Source organism: Botryllus schlosseri, chromosome 7 (assembly GCF_051294905.1).
Source record: "Botryllus schlosseri isolate E-star chromosome 7, Bs_hap1, whole genome shotgun sequence".
NCBI lineage: Eukaryota > Metazoa > Chordata > Ascidiacea > Stolidobranchia > Styelidae > Botryllus > Botryllus schlosseri.
Window position 1 is genome coordinate 3,420,700 of NC_137242.1, and position 27,799 is coordinate 3,448,498.

General features: G+C 40.3%; 2 protein-coding genes and 1 long non-coding RNA gene across 3 annotated transcripts; 2 read left to right on the forward strand and 1 right to left on the reverse strand.

The window, feature by feature from the left end:
* The first annotated feature begins 4,666 nt into the window (after positions 1 to 4,666).
* LOC145443158 (uncharacterized) lies at positions 4,667 to 9,883 on the forward strand. Its single transcript, XR_013916313.1, has 2 exons — positions 4,667 to 4,878; positions 9,234 to 9,883. It is a non-coding gene; the product is annotated as an uncharacterized LOC145443158 (long non-coding RNA).
* A 270-nt stretch (positions 9,884 to 10,153) lies between these two features.
* On the reverse strand, positions 10,154 to 13,911 carry LOC145443157 (POU domain, class 4, transcription factor 3-like). Its single transcript, XM_080321149.1, has 9 exons — positions 13,073 to 13,911; positions 12,071 to 12,438; positions 11,945 to 12,012; positions 11,776 to 11,883; positions 11,620 to 11,710; positions 11,060 to 11,170; positions 10,810 to 10,999; positions 10,614 to 10,742; positions 10,154 to 10,548 (listed from the first exon to the last, which is right to left on the reverse strand). Exons 1-9 carry the CDS (start codon positions 13,247 to 13,249, stop codon positions 10,531 to 10,533), a joined length of 1,260 nt encoding a protein of 419 aa, XP_080177275.1. The 5' UTR covers positions 13,250 to 13,911; the 3' UTR covers positions 10,154 to 10,530.
* A 12,162-nt stretch (positions 13,912 to 26,073) lies between these two features.
* LOC145442585 (NADH dehydrogenase [ubiquinone] 1 alpha subcomplex subunit 9, mitochondrial-like) lies at positions 26,074 to 27,667 on the forward strand. Its single transcript, XM_080320534.1, has one exon. It carries the CDS (start codon positions 26,221 to 26,223, stop codon positions 27,505 to 27,507), a length of 1,287 nt encoding a protein of 428 aa, XP_080176660.1. The 5' UTR covers positions 26,074 to 26,220; the 3' UTR covers positions 27,508 to 27,667.
* Positions 27,668 to 27,799: the final 132 nt, after the last annotated feature.

Consider the following 27,799-nt stretch of genomic DNA (forward strand, 5'->3'; position numbering starts at 1 on the left):
AGATTGATAGGTTTGGGTGTGGGTTAGTTTTCGAGTTGACAATTCACACGCTCACGCTCAACCACCGTTGTTCATTTTGTCGCGCAACTAAACTTACTAGCTTAAACTATAGGTTAGTAATCTCTACTTAAACACAGAGATAGCCAGTAACGTAGTTTAATTCGATGTGTGAAACTACATATATTTTACACTTTTGGATTGTGAAAATAGTTTGGGATAAGTTTGCATTACTTTTGAGACTGAAAATGTCATGACAACAGGACAATATAGCCCCTACCACGGTAACATAACATATTTGTTGTAGGGTCATCATTCACTTCTTTGCGTTTGTCACGTAACACAATACTAAACCTCAGTCACGCCTCGACCGAAGAAACTTTTAGAGACTATCCGGGCCTACGATATTCTGCTTCAATAGCCTACTTCAATTCAGTTATAACCTCTTATTTTCTATTAGATAGGCTGTTCCTGCATTTTGAACCGCTGCATCTATTTGTAATTGCGTAGAAATTTATAGCATTAATTCTTAACTCTTCTTGGGCAGCAACGTTGACCACTTTGACCATCTTCATTTAATCAACAAGCGCAACTTGAATAGTCAATCGTACGCCGCGCTTTAGTCATTATTACAATCATAATCGGCGGCGTTGATATTTACGCCTAGACTAGACGCGTCTTGCCGGCTAATTGTTGAGCCCAAAACGAAGAAGTCGCAAATCCGTGCCGACATAATTATATCAATGAATTCGCAAAAACTTCCCGTTTGAGAAAACACAACAAAATCAAGTTCAGTCATGGCCTACTTTTAGTAGGCCATGGTTCAGTTCATTCTCGTATGTACAATGTACATTGCACGGCTTGGTTCGTTTCGCTCTATAAAGTTAATCCTGTAGAATTTTCAGGAAAGGCATTTGCAGGAAATTAGATTAGAAAAAAAATTATAGCATAAAAACATTTTATAAATTAGATTAGAATTAGATAACCGGCATATCGCTCTAATTAGTCTAATAGACAGCTAGAATTATCTAACAGTAAAAATCTGCCCGATTTGACGCGAGCGTAAGCCAGCATTATTCTGGCATTTGTGGGGCCAGGAATTACTATATTTTGACATTCACGGTTCGCATCTTTACACATCGTGCGAACGTAAACAGAGTTTTGAGATTTTTCCTCCGCGCATGTGAGCACTGAGCAGGGAATATCGAATTTTTCACGAATCCTCTCTTCCCTCGGGAATCCATCTGTTTCCATTCGGTAATTACGGAGCGATGTAGGCCTGTCGCGACACGCGTTTCTTAATTTCACGGCCCGTTACGTGACGGCACTGTCAATGTGGCATGTATAGACATTACCGACATCATTACTATTATCAGCTTCTTTGATTCGATCATTTCATGATGCAAATCTAACTATCGCTACCATAGCTAGTAAAAGTTCAATGTCAGGTGTTTTGTATCATTGAGACTTGGACAGCTAGATAATTCTAGTCTAATGTGACTTATGAGTCAAGCTTATATATAAATTTGAACCTAATTTGGGAAAAACGGTGTAGCTATCATTCTAATTATAATCTAATTTGAAAAAGATGAAAATTGCTGGTTTTCCGACTCTGGTATCATTGCTTGGGCCTCTCACGGACCTGGATGTGCCACCACAAATTCGCTACTCAAAAGATTTTGTGTTATAAACGCACGACATGAGGAATCTAGAAATTGTCAAGTTTATGCATCAGTTTATTCAAAATATGCAACGTCTTCTTCACCTTTGAATCAAAAGCGTGTAAGTACAACACACTGCGTTCACGTCGTCCAATTACCATATGTTCATAACGAATTACTGGAGAACGAATCGCTCTATTAAAGTATGATCGACAACGACCATATGCAACCGTATTTCGCCGGCAATCAGATGTCGAGCATATTGCCCACATTCGAGTTAAAACACAAACAGATTATTCTGAATGCTACTAGTCTGCGGTCAACGTTACTGGATAACCATCTCACATAATCGAAACAGACACATATCACTGCATTGTCGGAGCTTGTCCAATGTCCATTTTATGCCATCTTGTGTTACTTTGGAGTCAGTGTGTAGGTACGTGGCGTACACTGTACGGTACAGGCTACTATTATTTACGTGTTCTAGCTAGGGCTGAACCAGGGTAGGTGATCGTTCGAAAGACTTCTTCAAGTCGTTTCGAGTCCTTACTATCATTTCATCGCTATCTTGTGGTGTATTGAATTGATAAAATTATAGATAAACGGAACTGAACAAACTGGACATTATTATATGACTAACGACCATTCCCCAGGATATCCTTATTATTTACACGGCATGAATGGCCGAAATGTTGCAATGACTATAATGTTATGACTTATGATGATTTCGCACCTTTATGCTATCTTTGTTGTGTTTGATGGGGCGGGAAAACGTTCTGGCCACGAGTTTTCAACTGGTGTATGTGGCCTGACATGATCAGAAATGTAGCCTGAATTTCACAGCCGAGTAATCACGAATGACTACATTGTACATTATATGTACAATTGTGCTGGATGTAATCAACAAATAATCGCGTCGGTGAAGGACACTGCATGGTCGGTCAATAGTCGAAGTGACAATAAATTTTGTACGTCGGCCATTTTGGTATAATATTTATGACGACGACGATGTGCACAAAATCCATTAGTTGAAATTTGTGCTAAATTACACTCAACGCAATTCACAGCCAAAACCATGGTTTCCGAGATTTGAAATGCAATTTCAGTTGTAGGGTTCCGAAGGATCGGATGTACAAAGCATGTTTTTGTACTGTTATCCAATTTGTTTTCGATACACTACCCAGCGATTGTTTTCATATAGATGACGCCATCGTTCCGGTAATTAGCGTTGTGATCTGACAATAATCCCAAGCCGCAACAAAGCAGCTCTAGCAGTAGGGTTGCAGAGGTTGTCATTGCAACAATGTCGCGAATTCTCATGGGCGTTGGACTTGATTCAGCTTATTTTTGCAGTAATCCATAAATTATTCAGGGACAAAAAATCGCTGATCAATACACAGACGACATAACGCTACATCATAGGCGGCTAAACGTGCGACCGGTCGATTTTTTGTGTTTGGGAGAATTCCTACGCTTGCAAAGAGTTACAGAATCCTACCCTCATTAAGTGCATATGAGTGCATTCGAATCCAAGCCGCATGCAATGGAAAGTGCTAATATATCGCGATAGACAGGACCCAACATTCAAGTTAAGATGTATCAATTATACTGTGACAGATATTCAGTTTCCAATGAGTCCATTCGACACGCAATCACATTCAGAGACTTCACTGTTCAGATACGGCGTGGTAAACGCTATAATGATTCAAACGGCAAATCGCATAGCTGTCAAGTACATTTAATCCTTATTGCTAAACTAATGTATGCTATTATTACGGTTGGGGGTTTGCGCGAATAAGATATCAAAATGAAGCTTGGCACATAGAAAGGTCAAATTTCTTATGGTCTAGGTCTGTTCTCATCAAATAACGGGATGGGAATTTTATAATGATATTTGCGCTAGATCAAAACTCTTAAAGTCTTATAATATCGATTTTATGTTGCTTCCATCATTACTGATATCTCAAGCCAAGCACCCCATAGCATACGAAACACCGACGCAGTGACTGTTGATCTGCCATGTTTGCCTAATGAGCGAAATTTTGACTATGTTCTCCTTTATTCAAATTTGAAGCAACAGCAGGCGCAATAAAATGAGAAGGTACGAAATATATGCAACCTCGCCCTTTGATTGAAACAAAAAGAAAATGGCGTGGTCTAGGCGTGAAAATTATGACAATAACTTGTTTGTTTTACTGAAAAACCCATACATTTCACAGGGGTTTCGTTGCTTTTCCAATCCAAACAGCGACTGTCACCGCTGAAGTTTAGGATTGTGGAAGGCAAAATATCTTCCTGAGCTCTTCAGCATTAGCACTAAATTCAGAATTATACACAGTGCAAACCTATTTGGAACTATCCCGGGTATATAGGCTGTCTCGCAATTTGTAGAGAAGTACAGACCCAAGGAAATACACGATTGTCTCCGTATTATACCAACAAGTGCGTATGATATGCTTTGACGAATTGACCATACTGTTTGACACGCCAGTATAAGTCTTTGTCAAACAACAGCGAATTTTACATGCATGACACTGAATGTTATCTAAACCGTTAGCCATTGCAAAACATGATTTCATTGCCATATTTAAACGCAGATCTGTAGTCAGGCTTACAAAATTGCATACAAGTTTGCGACTAACCAACGAGTATGTACCGTATATGTACAATTGTACAGGACCGTGAAAAGCTTGATAATTTTGTAGCCTACTTCGCTCGGGAGACATGATTGCCTTCTCACAAAATTGGGCTTTTTAATATTCATTGAAACGTAAAATTCCGCGAATTATACATGAATGAACAGCGAATGGAAACTGAATATTTTATGGCAGAATCCATACAATTCGACTGTCACCGTCCCCATGCGAATCGGGTCCCCATTAAAATTACAGCACCACGCGATATCCCAACGCCAAATAATAAATAACGCATAAACTTCGCAGCTCGCACACAGAAAATTCGGCATATTAGTAATAAAAAATTAAAGGGGACTGTCCCTGTGGACTGGGATATGGTTAGAATAGTGCATGGGCGACTAAACATTTAAATAAAAGATGCATCTTCTATTAAAATAGGAACTGCATGCCATCTCTGCTATTTTATTGTTGCTTTGATGCAAGTGGCCCACAGATATGGATTGCAAGATCAGACGGATGTTGGACCATCTTTTTGGACATACCGATAGAGAAAGAATGGTACCATTTTTGAAGTGAGGAATAAGGTGACCAGTTTATTCAATTTTTATGCATCGAAGTCAGATTATGATATGACCACTTCGTATCGCTATTGTGTACCCAAAGCTATAATTCTACAAATATTTATATTACTCTTAAATCTTGTCTTATGGCGAATCAATTTTGATGATAATTATATCCAATCAGTCAAAAATAGTTGTAATAGACCGCTATAGCGCGTGATACCATGTCATTTATGTATGCACTCCGTCACGGAGTTTTCTGTTCATATATTAGCCTTGCGGTTTATAGATACTGAATACCCGGGTGTGAATAACAATATTGCATCGTCGTTTACCAATATGGCAGAAAAGTAGGCCCACGCAATAATGACATCGTCCGCAATCACGTAGTCAATACTGTTTTCGGCTAATATACATTGCCAGTGTGAGAAATTATTGCTAGTGATTCGTAGAAATATTGAGCGCGGGGTTAGTTACATCGCGTGCTTTGGATTAATTATCTTTACCTGAGGTCGTAGAACGCGGAATTCAATTCCCTTCGTCTGAAGTGATATCAATATTATTATGCTTCAACTCAATGTCATTTCGAACAGAAGGCCAATAACTCGACTATGTAACACTTTTTGATCCTAGCTTTTCGCGCGTACAAAGGGATATACCCCTCGTTGTTATCCTAAAATGAGTTGTTGTGGTATAGTTTATGAAATTTTACATTATGTTATCAATGACGGTCCAGCCCGCATTCAACGCGAAGATGATATCAATCAGGTTACTCGAGCGTTATATTTCTATAACGTAATAGTACGCTTCATTATTGTTACATAACTATTAAGTGATCCACGCGCCACTTTTCTTGAGCGGTTGGTAGCTGCCACACTTTGCTAATGATAGGGAGGATAGAAATAAAGGCGTATGACATTTCAAATTATATTCGAGGAATTTGCTTTGTACTTATTTTGTTACCCAATGCGAAACATTTTAAGATTGCGATGGCGACCCGCTTCAGTTCATAGGCGGAACTAGAAATGGGCATTGGGCAGACGATTTCGTTCATATGATAAGGGTAGTTTTTAGTTTCCTTTGCGTGGTTCGCAATTTGATACTCAAATGCCACCCTATGATCAATCAGATGGCATAGGATGTTCGAAACGAATCCTGTTTACAGCAATCAGGGAAACATTCATAATATATCCAAGAGTTTCATTGAGGAAACACCTTCGCCGTCAAACTGACCAACTGTTGCTAGTACGTGTTCCCGACACATGTCTGTCGTGCAGTCCATGTAATTGCTGTACTGGGATGTATTGCTTGGAATTTAGAAACTGCGCATACGCACAGTTGGAATCGGATTTTAGATTTCTTCGTTCGTAAAGGATACGGTTATAGTCGTTTTTGAACGGTCGCACGAAGATTGTTAATCTCACGACCTATGATTTCAATGTCACGAATGCAATTTGCCATTGCGCGACGTTACTAGACCCCATCCGGTTAAATTGGCAAGAACCCGAGGCGAAGCGTAAAACATTGGATTATGTACCGGCGTATAAGACCAAAGGTTGCCTAAAAAGCGTGTATCCCTAAATCAATACCACGCTCAGTAGCGCAGTAAATGCACATCTAACTGTGTAAGGATGTATTACGTCACACGATGATAAAATCTTGCGGGCCATTACGCACCACGAAGTCCGTGCTCAATCGATTTTGAATATCCTCGTTTTGAGGACAGGGCTATGGTCGAAATCAAGAAATGATAATCATCGCAGCACACTATGCGGAATTACGCAATACTCAACTAAAATTACAGTAAGGCTATGCGGTAAGAGAAATTGACTGACATGAGCCACATCATCAGTTGCATTTTAAGTGGTAGCTTATCATGCAGAACAGAATGACCCATGCACTCTCTGTCCCACTGAAGAAAACGAAATAAACAACATATAAGCTCGACTTGCACATGAAATATTCAGCCGGCAATCAACCTGATCTATCCCGCGAAACACTGTCTAAAGCCCGCCAGCTGAAGAGCCACGACATGCTGCAACCCGGGGCCTAGCCTATTCCTGACTGTTCTGGGATAAATAAGTAATGAGGACTCAGCATAGAGCTGCTGAATATTTCATACGCTTTTGTGAGGCCAGGATCTTTTCCAGCCCTCCTCCAGTCCCGCCCAGTCCGGATGAGATAATAGAGAAAGGTATAGGGCACAAAAGCACGTCCGTAGTGTACAAGGGCTTCATGAATAAATCAAAGGACGGGTTAATTTTGAAGAGTGGGATGAGTATGTGCGAACGCCCGATATGGCGCTGAATATTTATGAATAGTCTCGTCTTACAAAGTAAACCATGCTGATCTCCTGTTCAGCCACTTAAGTTGATTACGAACAGGGCTGAAACTCTTGAATATTTCATTTGCCTGATGAAAAAGAACGCGCACGCTGATTGCCGGAAGATCAGCGGGACAGTTGATGACGCGAAAGCCAGAAATGCTGCATTATTAACGCGCGTAAACAGTAAACACGCACTGGGCACATTCTAGTGTTCTGTGGAACATCATCGAATTCGCCCCATATCGTATGCGAGTTACCTCTCACTGGACAGAGGTGATCAAAGTAGACATCGTTGGTACTCAAGTAGTTGTAAATTCGAAAATTTCTCCTCGAGTGCAAGCAGAAGTGATGATTTCCAAGTAGGCTAAATGCTAGGCCTAAAAACTGAAAGTAGGCTAAACCTACTTGAGTACTCCAGAAAAGTATAAGTACTTTGTTACCGACCGCCCTGTTCATTGCGGGCTTGGGACAAAAACTTGAAAATGACTATTGACCGTTGATCACATTCGGTGTGCATGCCTCCTCTTTTCATCGCGTAGGCCAGTGGTTCCCAACCTTGTTCTTCTCGTGCCCCCTTGGCCGATATTTGAGCTAAACCCCCCCCCCCCTGTGAAAAAGTTGTCTATGACTAAAAATGTGCTTTTTAACGCGCAACCATGTGTTGACTGAGCAATTAATGGCCAACATATTCAGATATGCCTGAACTATGGCGAATGCGGACCCCACTAAACTTTGGTAAAGTACAGTCAAATTTGACCTGTTTTTGACCGGTCGGGTAGCCGCTGACGAAAAATAAATCATCAAGTCCGCTTGCTATGGACTTGAGTTGAATCGATGAATTTGATACGGTATGTTTTTCACGTTAGCTCATATGGTGGCTTAAAAAGTTAAACAGTCTCACTAGCGGCCTTGTGGTGAATTCGGCTTGACGTTTTCATGATTAGTAGCAATTTGGTCGAGAGGCTGTCGCGGACCCAACGAAATCGTCTCGTGAGCCTCACTTTATCAGGGGGTGTAATATCTACGGAAGGTATTTAAACATACACCTAGCTTTGTAAAGAACTAATTTCTACTTAACAGTTCTGTACTACAAAAATCTGAAAACTTTGTGAACCCAGTGTATCTTCCGATACAATGCAAAGCCACATTTCCCCCAAAAAATTAAGCCAGATTCCCCCCTAAAAATTTCAAAATCCCCCCCCCCCCGGTTGGGAACCACTGGCCTAGGCCAAGGTGGGTGTCTGCTCCAATGGCCGCTTCGACACCTTCCTTTCTCTCTATCGCATTTTTGTGGTGTATCGAACTGATAAAATTACTAATAAACCAATGATGATGATGATGATGATGATGAAGATTTGGCCGAAAAAAATATGAAAATTATACAAAAACTTGGATCTCAAAGTTTGAAGAAATGGAAGTAAGCTACACTTTGATTCCACCGCGACAGACATACCACAATGCAAATTGTAGTCGATTTTTGGGACGTTATAAACTCAATTCCTGCCATATATGTTTGACTTCACGAATGGCGGCCGGGCCGGTGGACTGGTTATTGAGGTAGTTGCCTTATTGTCGACTATCATAGGTGACGTATGACGAGAACTTGGTTTCTAACGGCGCCATCAATTCCCCCATTATCCTGTGCACCTATTGTACTTAAACTTGTCTGTCGCACGAATGAATGAGACTATATTTTGCGATTTTATTCGACTTCCCATATGCATGATTCAATCCGAACACCGCCATACCTCGATCCTGTTCTATCCCGACGATAAAAAGGGTTAATTGCACAGCACATAGAAAATTCATGCTGTTGTTCGTTATTAAACAAAACAAAAACGGGTGCTTATTACCTGTAGGCCGTTTGCGACATTGTCAAAGATTGCGTACAAAGGTAGTGAGGGTCACGGCGACAATTCGGGTAGTAAACAGTTAGGTTGTTAGTCGATATTTCGCTAATTGAAAATCAATTTTCATGGACCTCTGATTGACTATATTCTACAGGCACAGCACTCAGTCACGCTGACAATCATTAATTTCCTCTCTCTTGCAGAACATCGTCACTGATGTCTTACTGAAACGTGAAGGGAACGGTTGTCGATGGAATTTCAAGGGCTCGCGACGAAATGATGCTAATTGACTCTGGAAATTCGATGCCCGTGTAATTGCGGCTCTAAAGCGTGACAAGAAACTTGATTGTGCAATTGTGCATCTTAACTTTCCGGATGGGAAAGATGTCGAAGAACAACCCATTGATGACGTCATAAAGCTATGCTATGCTTTATGACTCACGTTGTTGACGACATTGTTATGCAACTTGGCGAACAACTGCTCAAGGTGCGCCTAGGAGCTTACAATATATTTGATAGAAACGCGTGCCACATGACCGTCTAACTGTCTATAAATGCCCGCGGGATATTTGATTGCCTCGCGTTCGATTACCAGAAGGTTGAACGTGCCCATATTCACTAATTGTAGTTGTACATAACTTTAAACCAGACGCATAAAAAGACAATTAGAGAGCTCCAAACCATATCTGATCTTATATCGACCGTCTGCCGTCCGCATATCGATACGCGGGTCGCTACAGCGAAAAATTCGAATTTTTGAATTTCATACAGTCGTTGTTGAAGATGTCTCTTTTATTATTTGTATTGCCTTGAAAATATTGCGGAATAAATAAAATTAAGAAATACGAACAGATATATAGTTAGTTGATAGGAACTGGGTTTTGCGTCTAATTTCCACCCCCGAAGCATATAAATAACAGTCTGCACGCGTACAGAACTTATAAATACATACGCTAGCATGGACTGACATCAGGCTTAGATTTTAGACGCTCAACCCTTTGAAAAATATTCATAGTACGAAACTGCAAGCACAGTTAAGACACAGTTCGAATGTAATACATGAAATGATCCGCTAATTCAAAGCGTATTCTTCCAAGATCATTTTCATGTCGTGCAGAGTCACTTTTCCTTGATTTAAAATCACGTTTTGAGTATGATTTGGTCAGCACTAGAGTTGGGTTATGATGAAGCAAAATGCAGATTCACATCATTTGAGCATATCTCGCTTAACCATCGAAAACGCGAAGCTGTGTCGAATATTTTGAAGAATATAGCAGCGCAGCGCTTGAAACCAACAGATTCTGATTGAAGTGTCGAGTACATGCCACAATCTTTGGTTACACACTTGCAAACACGAGGCACGTCGTTTTTCGTGTCCTTTCGACTTGTTTTAATCGCGTGGAATCTCAAGTCTTCGCCGTTCCGACTTTTCTTGCTTTCCGAGATCACCAGAAGTACACATACTTTGTGGAGGCGTGTATCCATTATTATCGAAGGCGATTACATCCCACCATTTTCCTGCAACAACGCGGTTGATATGTGTTAGTCTAAGACCACATTGCCAACTGTGTTGTAATAATAACCCCGTTGAACGCAGAGAATTTCATCCGCTTTTGCTTTTGCCTTTGGTTACAAAACCATACTCTGACGACATTTTTCTTCAAGTCCAGCTTTTCCGCGATGGCCGCGATTTTCTCAGAGGACGGTCTCGGCTAATAGACCAGAGTATAATATTATCGTGAGTGATAGCACCCTCTATTTTAAACTTTCGTTATATACCTGCACCAAAAAGTACGCTTCAAGTGATCGCTTTTCTGGCGCTGCAATTGATGTTCTTTTACGCTTTTTCTCGGCCAATCCAGATTGTTCCATTTTCCTTCGATATTCCTCTTCCGCCAGTTCCAACCATGTCGTTAAAATTGGCTTTAGAGCGACCATATTATTGTGGCTTAGTGTTAACGACTCAAATCTGGAGGGAAAAGAACGGTGTTACATTAATGTTACGTGGCACTATAGTGGCACGGCGTACCGGCATATCGTGCTTTGGCTAAGAGATGTCACTCCGTTTATCTTCAATTTCGCTAACGCTTGCCCGACATCGCATTGTGTCACTCCTAGTTTTATTCTTCTCTGCTTGAATCTGTAACACAAAATTCGCATGGTTCAACAGAAGCCAATGTTATATCTTTCATTATATTAGAAAGTAGAGGACTGTAGAAAGTCTACGCAGCTAATCCTTGCAAAAAAGTTGTAACTATGGTGTGTTGATACGCCATTATTGACCGTGGTGCAGAAGACTAACAGGTGATAAGCACCGAATGTTTTGTTTAATATACAACAACAAACAGCTGGTTCGTGGGGCAAAACTTGAAGATTGCTTTCATCTAAACATCCATTGCAACACTACATTTATCATAGCTATAACAATAACCACAAATATGGTGTGTAAATGGCATCTGATTGCCAGCAGTGCAAATGTGCATGGACTTTGAACAATATCGTAAAGACTGGATGAATTTGTTTTGTTTTACATCCATTTCACGGACTATTAGCCTTTTTGTGAAGTTCATGAATAATTCGACAATCTACCTTTCCGCGAACGCTTCCAATTCTCTGGGCTCCGCGGTTAAGTCGCCGGGCGGAATGTCTGCGTGTGTTATCGATGTTGACGAACAGCCGACTGAAAACGACGCGTGTTGCTTGTTATACATCTTGTTTGTCGCCAGGAGATTGCAAACTACTCACTCGCATTGTGATGGTGAGAATTATTTTCCAGCGGAGAACTTGATGACGACACGGCCATAGAAGCGGTCGAGTGAAACGGCATCGAGGGTTGAGAATTATAAGTCGGAGCTGTGTCAAACGAATAATGTTCCAAATTTACACCTTCTTTATTAAAATTGACAACGTATACCTTCCGAAATATGTATAATCCCAGGGGGAGTGCTGAAAGACGTCGGCGCGTAAGAAGAAAAAGACGAACTGAAAATGAAAACGAATTTCACAGCAATCACCACAAAATGATCAATTTAACAATTACCAATGAGACGGATTGCTGAGCTGCTCCATAAGATCCACCCCTGACTCTGTAATATTCAACGAGCCTTGCGCAACACACTGTGGAACGCTGTGTAACGGTGAAGGGTGATGAATCCCTGGAGGTGGTGGTGGGGGATGCATGGCTCCGTAGATCGGGTTAGGTACTGCCCCAGCTGCCATTGACATACCGTGGTGATGGTGGTGATGATGGGTCTGTGGTGGCATGTGATGAGGTGGCGGTGGGCCCATTGAATAATAACTTGTCACTGGAGGTTCTGGTTTGAACTGACTTTTTGCGGTGTAATCGACAGCGGCCAAGGCTTCTGCTCTGGCGAGGAAAGATTCATCGAATCCAGCGAATAGGTTCCCCTGCGATGCAAAAAGTTATGAGTCATTGAGTGTTAAATCGCTCTAATGATAGGATTAGTAATTCTTCCAAATCCCAACTGGTGTCTTCAAATAGAGGCGATAAATTTGGACTGGAACGCGCATTCTGTTACGATATCGGTCGGCTTTTCGTTTCTTGAACGTGCCTTATGCCTAATTCGATTCGATATGCTCGGATATGTAATTCAACAATAAAAGCATATGCGAGGCTCGGCCTTAGTCAGACTCGGCCATTTTGATCGTCGAATGACAGAAATTGAGTTGAAAGCGTGAAATTGCGAACACGAGACGCTCTCTCGGAACATATGTCCGGCCGCGAGATGAGAAAAATCGGCATCCCAAACGTATTACCGCCGATAATAAGACCGAGCTTATTCGTTACCGGTAGTTTATCACAAAACAAATACGCGAATCTAGGGAAATGAGAATCGATTTATATAACTGACGTCCATCGGCCATTAAACAAAAATACCCTTTAATGTAGCTAAGAAAGTACTGAAATCGATATTGGTAATGTTGATAATTAGCATATCAAACGGCATAACGCGTGTCCATGAACCTCTCGGCGGGGTTGTAACATTGACTATGTAGGAATACCCATAAACACTGCCCGTACCGAGTACGCGACTGGAGACGGCATGCAGTGGCGCCTCATTGCATCTGCGGCATTGTGTAGCGGCGCGTATTTTTGTTCGGGTGCCGGGGACCCGTTGCTGGTGTTCGCGATCGATCCAATCGCAGGTGATCCCGGCTGATGGTGGTGATGTTGTTGTGTTAACATACTGCTATACATTGTGCAGCTAAGGAATGTATCTAAAGTTTCGTGACCTGAGTACAGCAAAATAGATTTAAGGTCAGTTTTTTAGGATATGCGTAAGAAATGCAAAACACAATATTTCCGTAAGCAGTACAGTGAAGGTCAGTTGCGTATCCTAAAACACAATTGATACAACTATATGATATTCACAGTTCTTTTTAACTCTCTCCATTGTTGCTGACGATTATCACGGAAGAGTCAGTCGAAAATATTCGGGTTTATTTCAAAATGAATATGTTATTCAATCGTATACGGAAGTTCTGTACATCCAAGTCTCTTCAAAACACGATTGCTGGTTAACATATTTGTATAAGTTTCACAATCACAGACTAAATGTCTGCTTTTCTTACACACAAGCTACTATAATGTTCAGTCAATTCTAAAAGGGTCCGCACATAATTCTTGATACCAGCTCGACAGATTTCACCTCGTCGGAAAAATTCAACAATCTTAGGGATATTACTATTTGTCATTTATCGCCTTGCTGTACCTAGATTAGACAAAAGCCCGCTAGGGACTGGATGATTTTAATATTAGATGAGATATATATTATTCATCAATGAACTTTCCTGCTAGCATATTTCTGCCTCAAATCCAGAACTTCATAAATTCTGCACCACATAAATTAATATCTCAATCGCCGTATTGTCTTTGGTAATTGCTGAAAAGCAAATCTTAATTTTACTAAGACTCCGCGAGCAGCGAATAGCAACCAACTGCACCGAAAAGCAAGGTATTCTAAGATTGGCCATCGTTTTTCCCCGATCGGCCCCGCATCGAGTCGGTTTGCTTTTTTTCTCTCGGACATATTTTTCTTCGACGACCTGCAGTCGGTATCGCAAGGCGAGTAGTGTATATTCACCTTGAGAGCAGACGGGCTTTAAAATGGTTCATGAAGACGTACTTCTCTACCTGTTCGATTCTGTATTTACCATGCTGTGCACCTGCTCGGGGGGATATATATATCTTTCCTACTGATGCGTTTCCATAGCAGTAATTTCAAGGTTAAAATGCTGACACATAATCGTATAGTATATCTCGAGAACACTTGACCAATTTCCTTTTTCTCAATTCTGCAATTCCATACCCCTTGCCGTAAATAAACACTATCTGGAACTATGTAGGGTGCAATCTTACAATTATGGAAGGATTGGATACTCCCGTCTACGAATACAAGTGTTATTACGATTTTTTTCGCAAATGACAGCAACTCTAAAACTCACTTGCCTTGCATGTGGTATGTCTGTTTTGTGGTATCATGATGTTTTTTCGACTAACAATGGTCATAAACACCAAATAGAAATTCTTATTGTGATTCCGTATCTGCCAACTTGTATAGCATGACATGTGGTTACAATCAACACATTATATTGAACCTGGTCATCACAATAAGAATATTCAAGTTGAACGCTCACAAACTTCAAATCAGAATAATTAACTAGGTGACAAAGGATGAATTTTATATTTTAATTGCTTGCCTTATACATGATATGATGTAGAGATCAAATCGAGTCAAAAGACGGACGTGAGCTTGGAGATTTCAAATAGTTGGACAAATGTATTACGTAGGCCAGATGTCGGTACATGGTAGCCTATGTGGGCGTTTCGGAAGCAAAGGTTTCTTTCACCAATGTGGCTGGTAACGAATGTTAACTTATACAAACGGACTATACCGTACGTCATGAGTGATCTGTTATAGTTGAGTGACATTCATCAACATCGTCGGTTCTGACATCTTTCAAATAACGTGTCACAGACTCACACGGCTTATGCAATGAGATTTCCCAGGATTATATCCATTTCGCTATTAATCCGGAAGTAGACGGAAGTAATTGTGTACATGGCGTCCGCAATTATTGTATTATTCATTCGCTTTGGGGTTTATAATTATTGGAAGAGAAAGATATCTGAATATGACGCTAAAATGAATACCAGGATTTACCATAACAAATGATAAAACTTATTTTTTCTGAGACCCTGCATAGAGCAATCGAGTTACTCAGAATACTAGAATAGCAGACATGTAGCAAGTGCGATTTCAGAGTGTTAATTGCGAAGGCAATCTGCGACGAGTGAGTAAGTTCATACTACGTGCGTCTTCATTGGATATGTATAGCTGTCGTTCGTGTCGGACATATGGGTAGCCAGTAACCGCTGCTTCGCGAGAGATGAAAGGAATAGACAGTTAATGACGGTGGAGAAAGTAGGAAGCCTGGTGTGTACCGGTACAGTCGCACCTGTCAATCACATGAGCAGCATTTCTATTCAGTCTGCCAGTCATCATAGTACATCGTTAATGATTAGTAGCTTGTATCAATCATGGAACACATCTATCGTTGATCTTGACAGAGAGTTAAGCTCATCGTCAAAGCCTGCTAGATAAACCTTGTAACGTCTTTACTTAACTAGCATCGCATACGTTCGCAATGATGGATCCCCGATGTCTTGTTAAATGCTGATGGAACTTCTCCAACTTTGTAGTGGCTTCGCCATGAAATTGTTCCGTTGTGTGAAAAAGCGATGTATGACAAATTTGGCTTAATTCGGACGTGTAGAAGCGAAGTTATTGAAGTAGCGTAGCTAAATAACATAATTTCCAACCATCAATAGAATTTGTTTTTAATCCCTAATTTTCTTCTCCAATAACTTCGCTTCAGCGTGTTTTTAGACAACGTAACAATTTCATGAGGCAGCCACTGAAATTCGAATAAAAAATTATTTCTTTTAATCAAATCCAAAATACAGATTGGAAGGGAGCCAAATTCGATGTGTAACAATTTTTAAATCTGAAAAAACAACAACTTATTTTTGAACAATCCCATGCGGATCGACTTTCCTATTCCGTATATGGAGATATCGGAACTAGAATTTTGACCTTCTTCTCCCCGATAGGCTTGCATCAGAAGAAAATGCTAGAACATATATATTATTACTAAATATATTATATTTCTATTTCATACATTGGAAGATTTTTCAACTCCCCCTTTCAGTTAGTAAAGTAATCACAAATGCTTGAACCACCCGTTCTGGTATGAATAATTCTGCGTTATCACTGGTTAATTTTTGCTTGTACATTTCATGAATGAAAAGCCTTATTAAAAATTAAAACGGTTCCCACGCCGACCCGCGCCGTACTATGCGACCCATATATATTTAATGAAGATCCCAAAGAAATCAAGATATCCACTTAACTTGAATAGGTGTGAAATCGCATTCATTCATTTTTTAAAAAGCGATCTTAATCGTTATAACCACGGAAATATTCAATCCGTTGTTTATTTATAGATATTCGGTATATTACAGCAAAGATGTCTTAATTTTCCTAATCTTGATAGACAAAGTCTATGATTTTTGAGATATTATGCAAGAGTCAGGTATATTATGTTCAAAGATTACTTGTAGACTTCTGTGGCTCAATAATGGTAAAGATTTAATGTTATGCTTAAATATATTGACACAATGTGCTGTTATAAATGGCATTGAATCATTGGTATAATCTCCCTCTCATTGTGTCCCTGTGTGTGTGTGCAACTGTGCGTGTAGGTGTAGTTTGTTGGATCTGCTCTGGATATCTTAATTTCCATGTGGTTTGGATGTACGATACGCACCACAATTCCGCTCCATTCTCAAATATATATCTTCTGATGTAATGCTCCACAGTTCGTTAATAAATAATTGATAAGGAGTACGCTCAGCGCGTTTTCTCTTGAAAGGTTGCGGAGGCGGGTCCCGCCATCCATTTCTCGCTGAAAGTGGGAATTAGCGACCCCAGAGGACAAAAACAAAATGCCAGTGACTGAAATTACGACATCAAAATCCATCACGTATCGACGCAGCTAGCGTAGCGGGAGAAACTGTAAGAAGAGCGAGCCCCTGATCGATACAGTTGTACATTTCAAAATAGAATGTAGGGGGAAGATATCAGTTCAGTTGGGATTCGGAGCTTCGATACTCAACGCATACATATCATCGCCTACCGAAGGACTTAACTGCCTGCGTAAAAAAGCGAAAATCAATCGAAACTCCGTATAAATTCAGCATCGCGTCCCTCGAGGCCAAGCCCACCTCACCATAACAGCCTTTAGATTTGATGGTAATCCGATGTCCAGGCTTATATTTTCGGCGAAGCACATGGGGAACCCGATGTGACACGTTAGCGATGATTAATGCGATTAGAGCTACGAGGCGCGGGTTACGGAGCTGTGTGACTGGTGCGATCCGTCATGTGACACTGGGCTGTCGTTTGTAGGAGAAGAATGTCAGCAATAAGTGAAGGCCGTAATCTACGCAGTAATCACAGACCAAATTCCTGCGATGCAGAGAGAAAGAGGGCGATATGTAAGCCTCGGTAAAACTGATTTGAATTTGTTGCAGCCTTTATCTTGCTGTAGAGGTCAATGTATATTCCAGTATATCGGCCTCAAAAATCTTCTGTCATCTTTATGCATTTATTATTTGCCTCTTGGATAGTTGTAGAGATGCCGAGGTGGAAAACCTGAGTCGTGCGACTGTAAATGATGAGATTGAAGCGTCATTACAATTATCACCACCTTCATCTTCGTATGCTTTATTAATGACATCATTTCAGAACACCACAAACGCGATACTGTACCAATTGACACGATGGGACAGTGCGTACTAACGACTCGTGAAGTCAATGATATTCACGCAGCAATAGTATCGCAGTATCAGTATCACTTTATTAACATTTTTATTGATATATACAACCAAAAGAATTGCAATAAAACGAAGAGGGAGGTAGCAGTCGAAAAAATTGACAAAGTCAATCAATCAAAATCCCCACCCATTGGGCCGACAGCATTCAAAGAAGAGGACAATGATATGACAGTGACCTTGTCAATTCCTTATTGCACACCGCAAGTTTATATGTAGGAATTTTAGTAGGTATAGGCTACGGTACAAGGAGCATGGTCTCCCTCTCAATTATGATATTTCACTATATGTGACTTCGTGTAGTGACGTCACATTTCCAGTCGCAGTGTTGGGTATCCGTTTTGTGGGAATTTATTTGCTATCCAGAGCTCATCAAGACGACCTCGTCAATTACTCGATGAAATCCGTTTTTTTATGAGGAGAGAAAAAAAGAGAACAGGTCGGGTTGCATTAAAAAAAAACATGTTCAAAACAAGTCCCTAATTTGAAACATTTTTTTTTCAAGCCATGACGTCACGAATATTCAATTGTGACGTCATAGTGGATTGATATTGACAATTGAAAATATAGGGTAAATAAAGCTCCTTTGACGAAATATCTGGACTATTAATGTTGAACAGACTATTTGATGGTTCCAACCATCCCATATCGATATACGTTGGCTATATCGGGTGGTAATTGTCCGTAGGCTCATACAACATGCTTTTTGGAAAGTATTAACACAATTATGGCATAATTTTACAAGCTGAGCTGACCAAATTAAGTATGGAGATCGGGATGCACTTGTATTTGAGAAAGCGGTATTAATGTGTTTCATGGTTCGGATCGGATTCGGGCCTACGACTTTTTCGAACTATAGATTAACACCATACGGAGTTAGACTTGAAAAATTGCTACTGCGACTCTTGAGCGAATATTTCGTCAATATTGGATATATGGATTTGCACATGATACTGGGAGAATTAAAGATATGCTTTTGAAGATCAAATACTAAACCCACAGGGAATGACTGCAGTGCGCAATGTGCATAATGCAGCAAATTTGACCATGTAGGCATTGGCAACAGAGTCCTACGCTAAAATTTGACCTAGAAATCGTATGATGGCTATAGCTCTTCATCGCCCACTACCGCTGTTGAGAAATAAATATTTACCCTTTCAAGCAATACCTATTAGAATATTTCAATTAGCAGTTTAAAAGCATGTCTAGTTACATTAAAAATTAGAAATAAATATTAGTGATTATATAAATCAAAATCAATTTAAAACAGTATGACTCAAGCAGAAGTCTCATGTGGACAATGAGCTCGGAGCGATCAATCACGCAGAATATATATTCATTACGTAACATCCACCACAAAACATAGGAAGGGACTGCATTCGGCAAGAGAGAATGGTGTGATCTGCTTGAAATTGAGATAGCTGTCTTCATGGTATATGGCTAAGCTATAAAGGAGCGGTGACATTTCACACCATCCTTGTTCATGTTCAGTTATATTGTCACAGGACTCACAGCTATATCGTCGAGTAGCTTATATCCATTTTACACATTTTGAGAGATTTGATGAGTTAATGTTTTTGTGAAGCTTTCATTTTCTTCCGGCCACGTCTTGGCCGTGGTTAACTTTGAAACAATGTGACAAACATAACCAGGGCCAAGATATCGCCCACCAAAATTATAACCAAATGTCAAACTCACATTTCAAATTTCATACAAGGATAAATTGGGTATCAATTCAAGGAGTAAGTTCAAAGTAAAACTACGCGGCACTTCTGTATGTTTAGTAGTAATTGTAATTATTAATGCTCACCTCATACGAGTTGAATGACTGAATTACTCCATTGCTAGATCTCAAAGAACTGCGATTATGGATATGATTGAAGTTACCTAGACTTTATCACACAATGTTGAGTGATCTTCAATCTGAATTACTCAAATTGGTGATCACTGATCACCCTAATATATTTTCAGGGCACCCTCAATTATACAGACTTGTCAACTATTACAACCAATCACCCTGTCGCATATTGTGCGCTGAGAAGCTGAGAAACTTTACTGCTGGTCCGTCATCGAAATTTTATATCTCAGTGCCTGTATGGAATCGGTGTCCTGTGCTCACACTACGTTTCATTTTTTAATTATTTTTAATAAATAACTTTAACTTGGAGAATCATCACTGCTCACCTGATATATCGGTGCTACTATACAACACTTGGATAATGTTATGTTTTGGTCGAATCATGCGCAATGACACCAGTACACGTTGAATCAATACACAAATTTCCATTCTAAAGAAAATGACTCGAGTCAACAAAAAATTGCGACTTTATAGGCAATACAGCCCTATATTGAGAATGCAAGTTTGATACGTCTGGTATGAAATTTCACTTGATTCTGACACTATTGATCTCTATGGCGGTGAAAAAATAACCATATTCAAATCTTATGATTTAGTTCAATAGGCCCGATTTCACTAAAATGTTGTCACTTCAAAAGACATTACTGGCCGCCAGATCTCAACGCCTGGTGACTCCATTGACAGTACTTTTAACAAACGGATATCACAAGAGCGTAATCGACCATTACGAAAAGCCCCGAAACGTAGGCACGTTGGACAAAGCAAAGAACTCGGTTGGAACTGGACTAGTGGGTGCCCCGGCATGCGGCGATGTCATGCGTCTTCAAATTGAAGTTGACGATAATGGGAAAATCGTTGATGCGAAATTCAAAACCTTCGGCTGTGGATCTGCGATTGCGTCGAGCTCTCTCGCGACGGAATGGATTAAGGGAAAGTCTTTGGATGAAGCGTCCGCTATCAAGAACTCTCACATTGCCAAAGAGCTATCTCTTCCCCCTGTGAAGTTACATTGCTCCATGTTGGCGGAGGACGCGATTCAAGCAGCTTTGAAAGATTATAAAACGAAGCAGTCAAAGAAATAAGATATGCGTGTCACGCTGTACTAACGTGTTCATCTTTGTAAATATTTCGACTGTGCCTTTTTTGGGAGCTATTATTGACATTTGCTGTGCTACTTTAGTGAGGACGTCCCACTAAGCAGTGTTTAAACCTTTTTATGATCGTGACCCAATATCCGATCTGAAAATGTTCCGGGATCCTCCCAAAAATTAGGTATGCTGGTTACTAAAAATAATTCAGCATCTTCACAGCCCCCATGAAAAGGAAAACGACCCCTACGTGCTATTGGTTTTGTGACTGTTCGTCACCATTGGTTTTGTTTGTGAAATGAATTGCATGCGACGTAATGAAAATCAACAGTTGAGCCTGCGACACTTGAGAATGTAAATTGGTAACCCCAAAATTAACCTTAACCCTTAATCTAGCCCTGAACTTGAACCCACATGCTCAATTGCGGCATGCTCATATGGCCACGAACTGTTGAAATCGTGTCTTACTTTCCGAGTGCAATGCTCTTGTTGAACTCTAGTACAAAGAAAATGAAATGCTCTTTTGATACCTGGGTCGTTTTGTGGGGCATATATTTCATTGACGATTTGAGTTTGAAAAATTGTCTTTGTAACTATCCATTTTCATGATGACGGTATGTATATAAAGATTCACCGTCGATTGTCATGCATATCAATCATTTGATTCGTTCCGTGTCAAGGGGTTGGTAAGGGGAGTGCTGCGTTACGTCTCGGTTTCTAGGTAAACATCTCAGGTTCGAAGAAAATTGACTTCAGTTACAAGGCACTGGCAAAAATCTACGCTCATAACTCGACTTCGATAATGACACCTTTGTGTCCAGTTCCTTTATTTTAGCATTCCTTTATTTTAGCATAAGTTTAAGTAATGTTATGACTTATGAAATTCAATTTTAATACAAGGTCCCTGTTTTCAAGTGTCGGACACCTTGAAGTAGAAAGGACGAAGGTGGCAACTTCCATGAATGCAGGATCTATGATCCCTAACAGCAATATACCATAATTTTTGAAATCCAATGCTGTTTACTTTTCTAGTCGAATACCTGCGCTACACCGCCCAGTTGTTAAACGATTTTAGGTAGACTACCAGAGTGATTTGATTTTGAGTCGAGGAAGACCATCTATCACGACATCATAACGGTGATAACATAGCCATTTACAACGTTGTAAATTGCTACGGTAATAATGTATTCGGATGTAACATCAGTGCACACTGCACACACAAGGAATCAATCCAAACACTACTTTCTACTTGACAAAAAGTAAGAGATCGGAGTGGCATGTGATCATGGTGTGACAAGCGGTCCTGTCCTTAGGTATCAGAGAAACGTAGATGTCAGCTTAAGCATCGCCATTGCCGGATGAAATGTGGTTCGACTTTATCCAGATCGAACCAATATTTGCCCTACTATTTCATCATCATTGGTTTATTAGCAATTTTATCAGTTCAATACACCACAAAATGCGATACAATGAGAAGACAGGAAGATGTCGAAGCGACAAGGAGTAGTCTATGGAATCTGACACCCACCTTGGCCTAGGCGATGTAAAGAGGAGGCATGCACACTGAATGAAAGTAAAGAAGATAGTATAGAAAAAGAATGCGACAAGAAATAGGGCGGCATGTCATGGGAAGCGAGATCGATAGGTCAGTCGTGGTCCGGTAATCTTGAGGATGGACTGTATTTATTTAGTAGTAATTGCTTGTATTTCGACTTGAATGTGGACATGCTCGTCGACTGTCGGATGGCCGGCGGGATACTGTTCCACACATCAGGTCCGGCATATTTGATGGAGCGATGATCTTTTCGGTCGATCATATGATATTTGGACGACGTGGACGCACGTGTGTTGTACTTGTGCGCTTTTGATTCAGAGGTAAAGAAGTCGTTGAAATATTCGGGCAACGACCGCAGTGAAACTGATACATAAACTTGGCGATTTCTAGTTTCCGCATATCTTCTATGTTTAGGACGCCGAATCTCTTCAGCAGCGACTTATTGGATGGGCAGCCAGGCCCCTTTGGGGCCCTAGCTATGATTCGGAGTACTTTATGCTGTAGTTTCTGAAGTGGCTTGAGTGCAGTTTTACTGGGAGCCCCCCAACAGAGGATGCCATAATGTAACTTCGATTGGATTAAGGATTTAAAGAGTATCAGAAGAACCCATGCTGGCATGAAGCGCCCAAGGCTGTAGAACAGGCCGCACTATTTCTGCTCACCGGGGGTGAATGTGCCTTTTTGTGTGATCTCAGTACTGCGATGCTATCCAATATCGAAAATTAGTAAACGACCGAACATATGATTGACTTGCAATCTTACATACGAACGAGTGTAGTTAGAATTTACGAATAAAACAAATGGAACTTACGACTCAACCACAGAGATCAAATAACGACGTAGCGCGCCAGTTAGTGTCTTTGATTGATGTGACAAGGGTACCGAGAATTCATAGAGTTGTAGAACCCTCCGGTTGCATTTCATAATTAGCTTTCCTTTCGGCATCGTAAATGTCTGTGTTCTAGTGTTTAACTTTCCGTTTGTGGTTGATAAGGCGGATCAAATGTACTCAAGAAAGGTAAGGCGATGAAACCAATCGTTCACGCATGTGGAGCAACAATTTTTACGCGACGCGATATGCATAAGCACTTTAGAGAGTCCTTTTCAAATAAGCCAGTTAATGAAGGTAATATCTTTATATTGTCCATCTGCTACGCAGGAAACATAGAGCTTCCTAGAAATCAAATGTAATAATGAACTATCTGCAGCTTCACTTCAAATTAGTGAATCCAAAAACGTAAAATTATAATGGAGGAGGCAGGCAGGCAGTTTATTTTCGTCTGGTCCGATACGGTACTTTGTCGATGAAGATACCTAGGAACAATTAAGCTACTATCCAGTCAGCACCGAAATATTCCAGGGGACGGAGGTCCAGACACACAGTCCACTCAGGCACATAGGGTGCAGGCAATTAGGTACGATCATCAGTAGTGTAGTATCGTGGCGTTACGTCATATCATATGCAGTTTCATACGCAGGGGATGTTTGGGTTCTAGTTTGAATTCCTGTTACTCGGAAATGCCGATTCGAACTCCGATATTTATTAGCTTGAGCTCGTTTGCAATTAAGCAATTGCCCCCCAACTGGTATCACGCTGTTGCGTTTCGACCGTAGAATGCATTTCAAACTGGTACCAGAAAGGGAAAACCAGAAGTCACACTGATTTGCAATAAATATGGATTATGTTGTTGTTTTGTGTGAAAATCATGTTTTAATGGTTTTGTTCTTTCAGCACTCTGTTTATGTTCAGCTCATTTTGTGCAACAGTAATCCATAGTAATGTATTAGAAGTGTAATCCTGTATACTCAGAGAGGGAGGTTCCCTGAACAGAGTTGACAACTCAAAAAAACTTCCAGCTTTTCCAAATCTGTAATCCTGTATACTCAGAGAGGGAGGTTCCCTGAACAGAGTTGACAACTCAAAAAAACTTCCAGCTTTTCCAAATTTAGATTGAAGTTATAGCTATACATTAGGGCTGTTCAAAAATACCCTTTTCCTAAATCTTGCTGGCTACGTGATTAAATCGTTAGGTTGCCATGAAAAACGACGCACACCAAATTTGAATTCATTCCAACCAATATTCGCGGCTTTCGTACAGTTTGAAAAGTTTGCATTTGCCCGAAAATGCAAAAAAAATTTTTTCTCAAATTTTCCTTCCAACCCCATGAAATTGTTGCGCTGTCTTCTAAAACGATGCAAAACAAATTTGACTCAATTCCAAGCTGTAGAAGCGGAGTTATTCAAGTTTTTCGATGATAATTCTGGGATGATCCACCGATCAAGGATAATCCCAGAATCATCAAAGGAAAACTGAAATAACTCCACTTCTACGGCTTGGAATTGAGTCAAATTTGTTTTGCATCTTTTTTGAAGACAGCGCAACAATTTCATGGGGTTGGAAGGAAAATTTGAGAAAAAATTTTTTTCGCATTTTTGAGCAAATTCAAAATTTTCAAACTGTACGAAAGCCGCGAATATTGGTTGGAATGAATTCAAATTTGGTGTGCGTCGTTTTTCAAGGCAACCTAACGATTTAATCACGTAGCCAGCAAGATTCAGGAAAAAAGGTTATTTTTGAACAGCCCTACTATACATTGATATACATCAGAGGTCTCAAACTCAAATGTGCTTGCGGGCCATTTCCTAGTTTTTGACGATGCCGCGGGCCGCAGCATCAATAATAGGAATATTCGATGCATAATTTCCAAGTAGGCCTTATTTAGCGGACCTTGTATACAGACATTCCACAAACATCGTGGAAAATGGAAATCTAATCAACTTTTGACACGGAAAAAATTCACGTTTTGAAATAATAAAATAAAATTGATTTTGTGCCGGCCTTAATTTTTTAAATTTATGAGTGCCACAATATTATTTTAAAATGTACTGAAGATTTATCTGATATTAGAGCATTTGAGCGGTGTGGCCTAATCCCGGTCTTTAATATAGTCGTGATAAGTATAAGCTATTGTTATTGCCAAAGTCAAATTAAATCAGCGCTAGATTTTGCCTTCGATTATTATTGGAACATATCAATAACAACTTAAATATAATTATTATTAGTAATAGTACTGTTTCTTAACCTTCTTAGCGATCGTACCCCTTGTACATCCAATGAGATTTCTCGTTAGCCCCTGTCTATTTTGAGCAAAATTGTTGAGATTTCAATGATTTTTATAGTAGTTTTAGTATGAACTTTAAGTTCTTATATCTAAAAAGGATATGTCACTTGAATATATTGTTGATTACTTGAAATTCCAAAATGCCGTCGCGGGTCGCACAAAATGCCGCATGCGGCCCGCGGGCCGTGTGTTTGAGACCTCTGCTATACATCTAAATTAGATTAGAGTAAACATGGCTTGTTTCGCATTATAGCCTACAGTTCTCCCGTAGCACTTCCAGGGAAATCATGAATTCAATTGAAATTAAAATTGGAGCACGGGAGGATTTCACAAATTAGATTAGGATTAAATTACCGAAACCTTGCTCTAATTAGTTTAATGAGACAACTAGCATTATCTAGTTGCGCAAGTCTGTCCCTGAAGGCTTGCAGGGTTCCCCTGGTTATTAAAGGTCGAGAATAACTGAATTAAGGTTTACTCGAGTCTTGCTCATATCATCATATGTATGTACATATTATCATTTTGTCTTCAGGTTATCAGATAGTATACTGATAACATCTGAGTGTAAAGCACATGAGGTGCTTGCAAACAGATCTTGCACTCCTGATCAGGTGACGATTTCTATTCTTTCCGACCCGCAACCAAAACCATGCTCAATTTAAAAGTGGAGGTGTGCTCTGCAAGATTAGCGTACAGTATTCTCCGGTCTACTACGTCTCAAAGTCAAAATGTGATTGCGTCTCAAAAAAGGAACGCGCACGAGTCATACCAGGTATCAGGTCAAGGCGGAAGGTCGTCATTTAGCGGCGTGGTCGCTACTGTGTTTGGTGGGTCTGGATTCGTCGGTCACACTGTTCTCAACCGGCTAGCAAAAAATGGCACTAGTATTGTCCTGCCCTACCGCGGATCTTATCAACATATCAACAGAGTCAAAGTAATGGCAGACTTGGGACAAATGCTTCCGAGGAAATTCTCATTAAAAAACGATGACGATAGAGTTCGCGAGTTAATTCAGTATTCAAATTGTGTGATCAACTTGATCGGGAGCAACAGACCATACAGGCAGTACACTTTGGACGAAGTAAACGTACAATGGCCTCAACGTTTGGCGAAACTCGTTGCTGAAAAAGATGATGGTACAAGGTTGATACAGCTTTCGTCATTGAACTGTAATCGTGCTGAAAGTCAAAGTGTGTCTAATTTGATGAGAATGCAACATGAGGCTGAAATTGCTATGAGAAGAATATATCCGGAGACAATAATAGTGCGATCTGCTAACGCTTATGGTCTCAACGATACCTACACTAACTTCTTTCTAAGTGAAAGATTTGAGAAAGACCTCGCCATTTTTGGCGCGATACCGTTGCTTTACGACGCTGGGAAATCAACTACAATCCTACCGATATATGTCGGCGATTTGGCTGAAGGTATTGCAAGGATATCGAAACATATTGATGCTCCAGGACAGACTTTTGAATTGGTCGGCCCACGTCGGTATGTCATGAAAGATTTCGTGGAATACTTGTACAAAGTCTACAAAGACAAGCCTTATTATCCGTACAACCCATTGGGACCTTGGTCTGAAAAACTGGCGTCGCCGAGTCAAGCTCTTCTACGGAAGTGTCTCTCCTTGTACTTCAAAAGGCAAACCATGCCCCGAATACGCCCGCGTTTTCTTGACATGATGACGAGAAGAAAGTCCCCTTACGATCAATGGGCTACTGAGGATTACTACAACCAGATTCACATCTCAGATGTCGCGACGGGTGCTCCTGGCTTGCAGGAACTAGGAATTTTTCCGACTGTTTTCGAGGACAAGGCACACTTTATATGGGGATCTCACCTTGACTTTCACAGATACGAAATACCGACCTATGAGAAATATCCCGATATAAAGCAACAGCCTAATTTGATCGAAAGAATTGCCGAGAAGTAGATGGAAGGCCGCAAGCATTGCTTGAACTATGCTAAATTGATTGGATTCTTGGAAAATTTTGACCTTTTTTGAAGATTGCATAGTCGATGTGATGTGAGATGTCATAGCTGGTTTGTTTCACCACAAATTATATCTCCTGAATACAGATGTTTACTTGCAATTTGTGTGGAACAAATGGGTAATTTGGGCTATTATATGGGTTTACAAAGGGTAGAATAACATATATCTTCGTTTGATATGTGGGAAAGTCGGTCTGTCTGATTTTATTGGGTATGTTTCAGGCAAGAATATA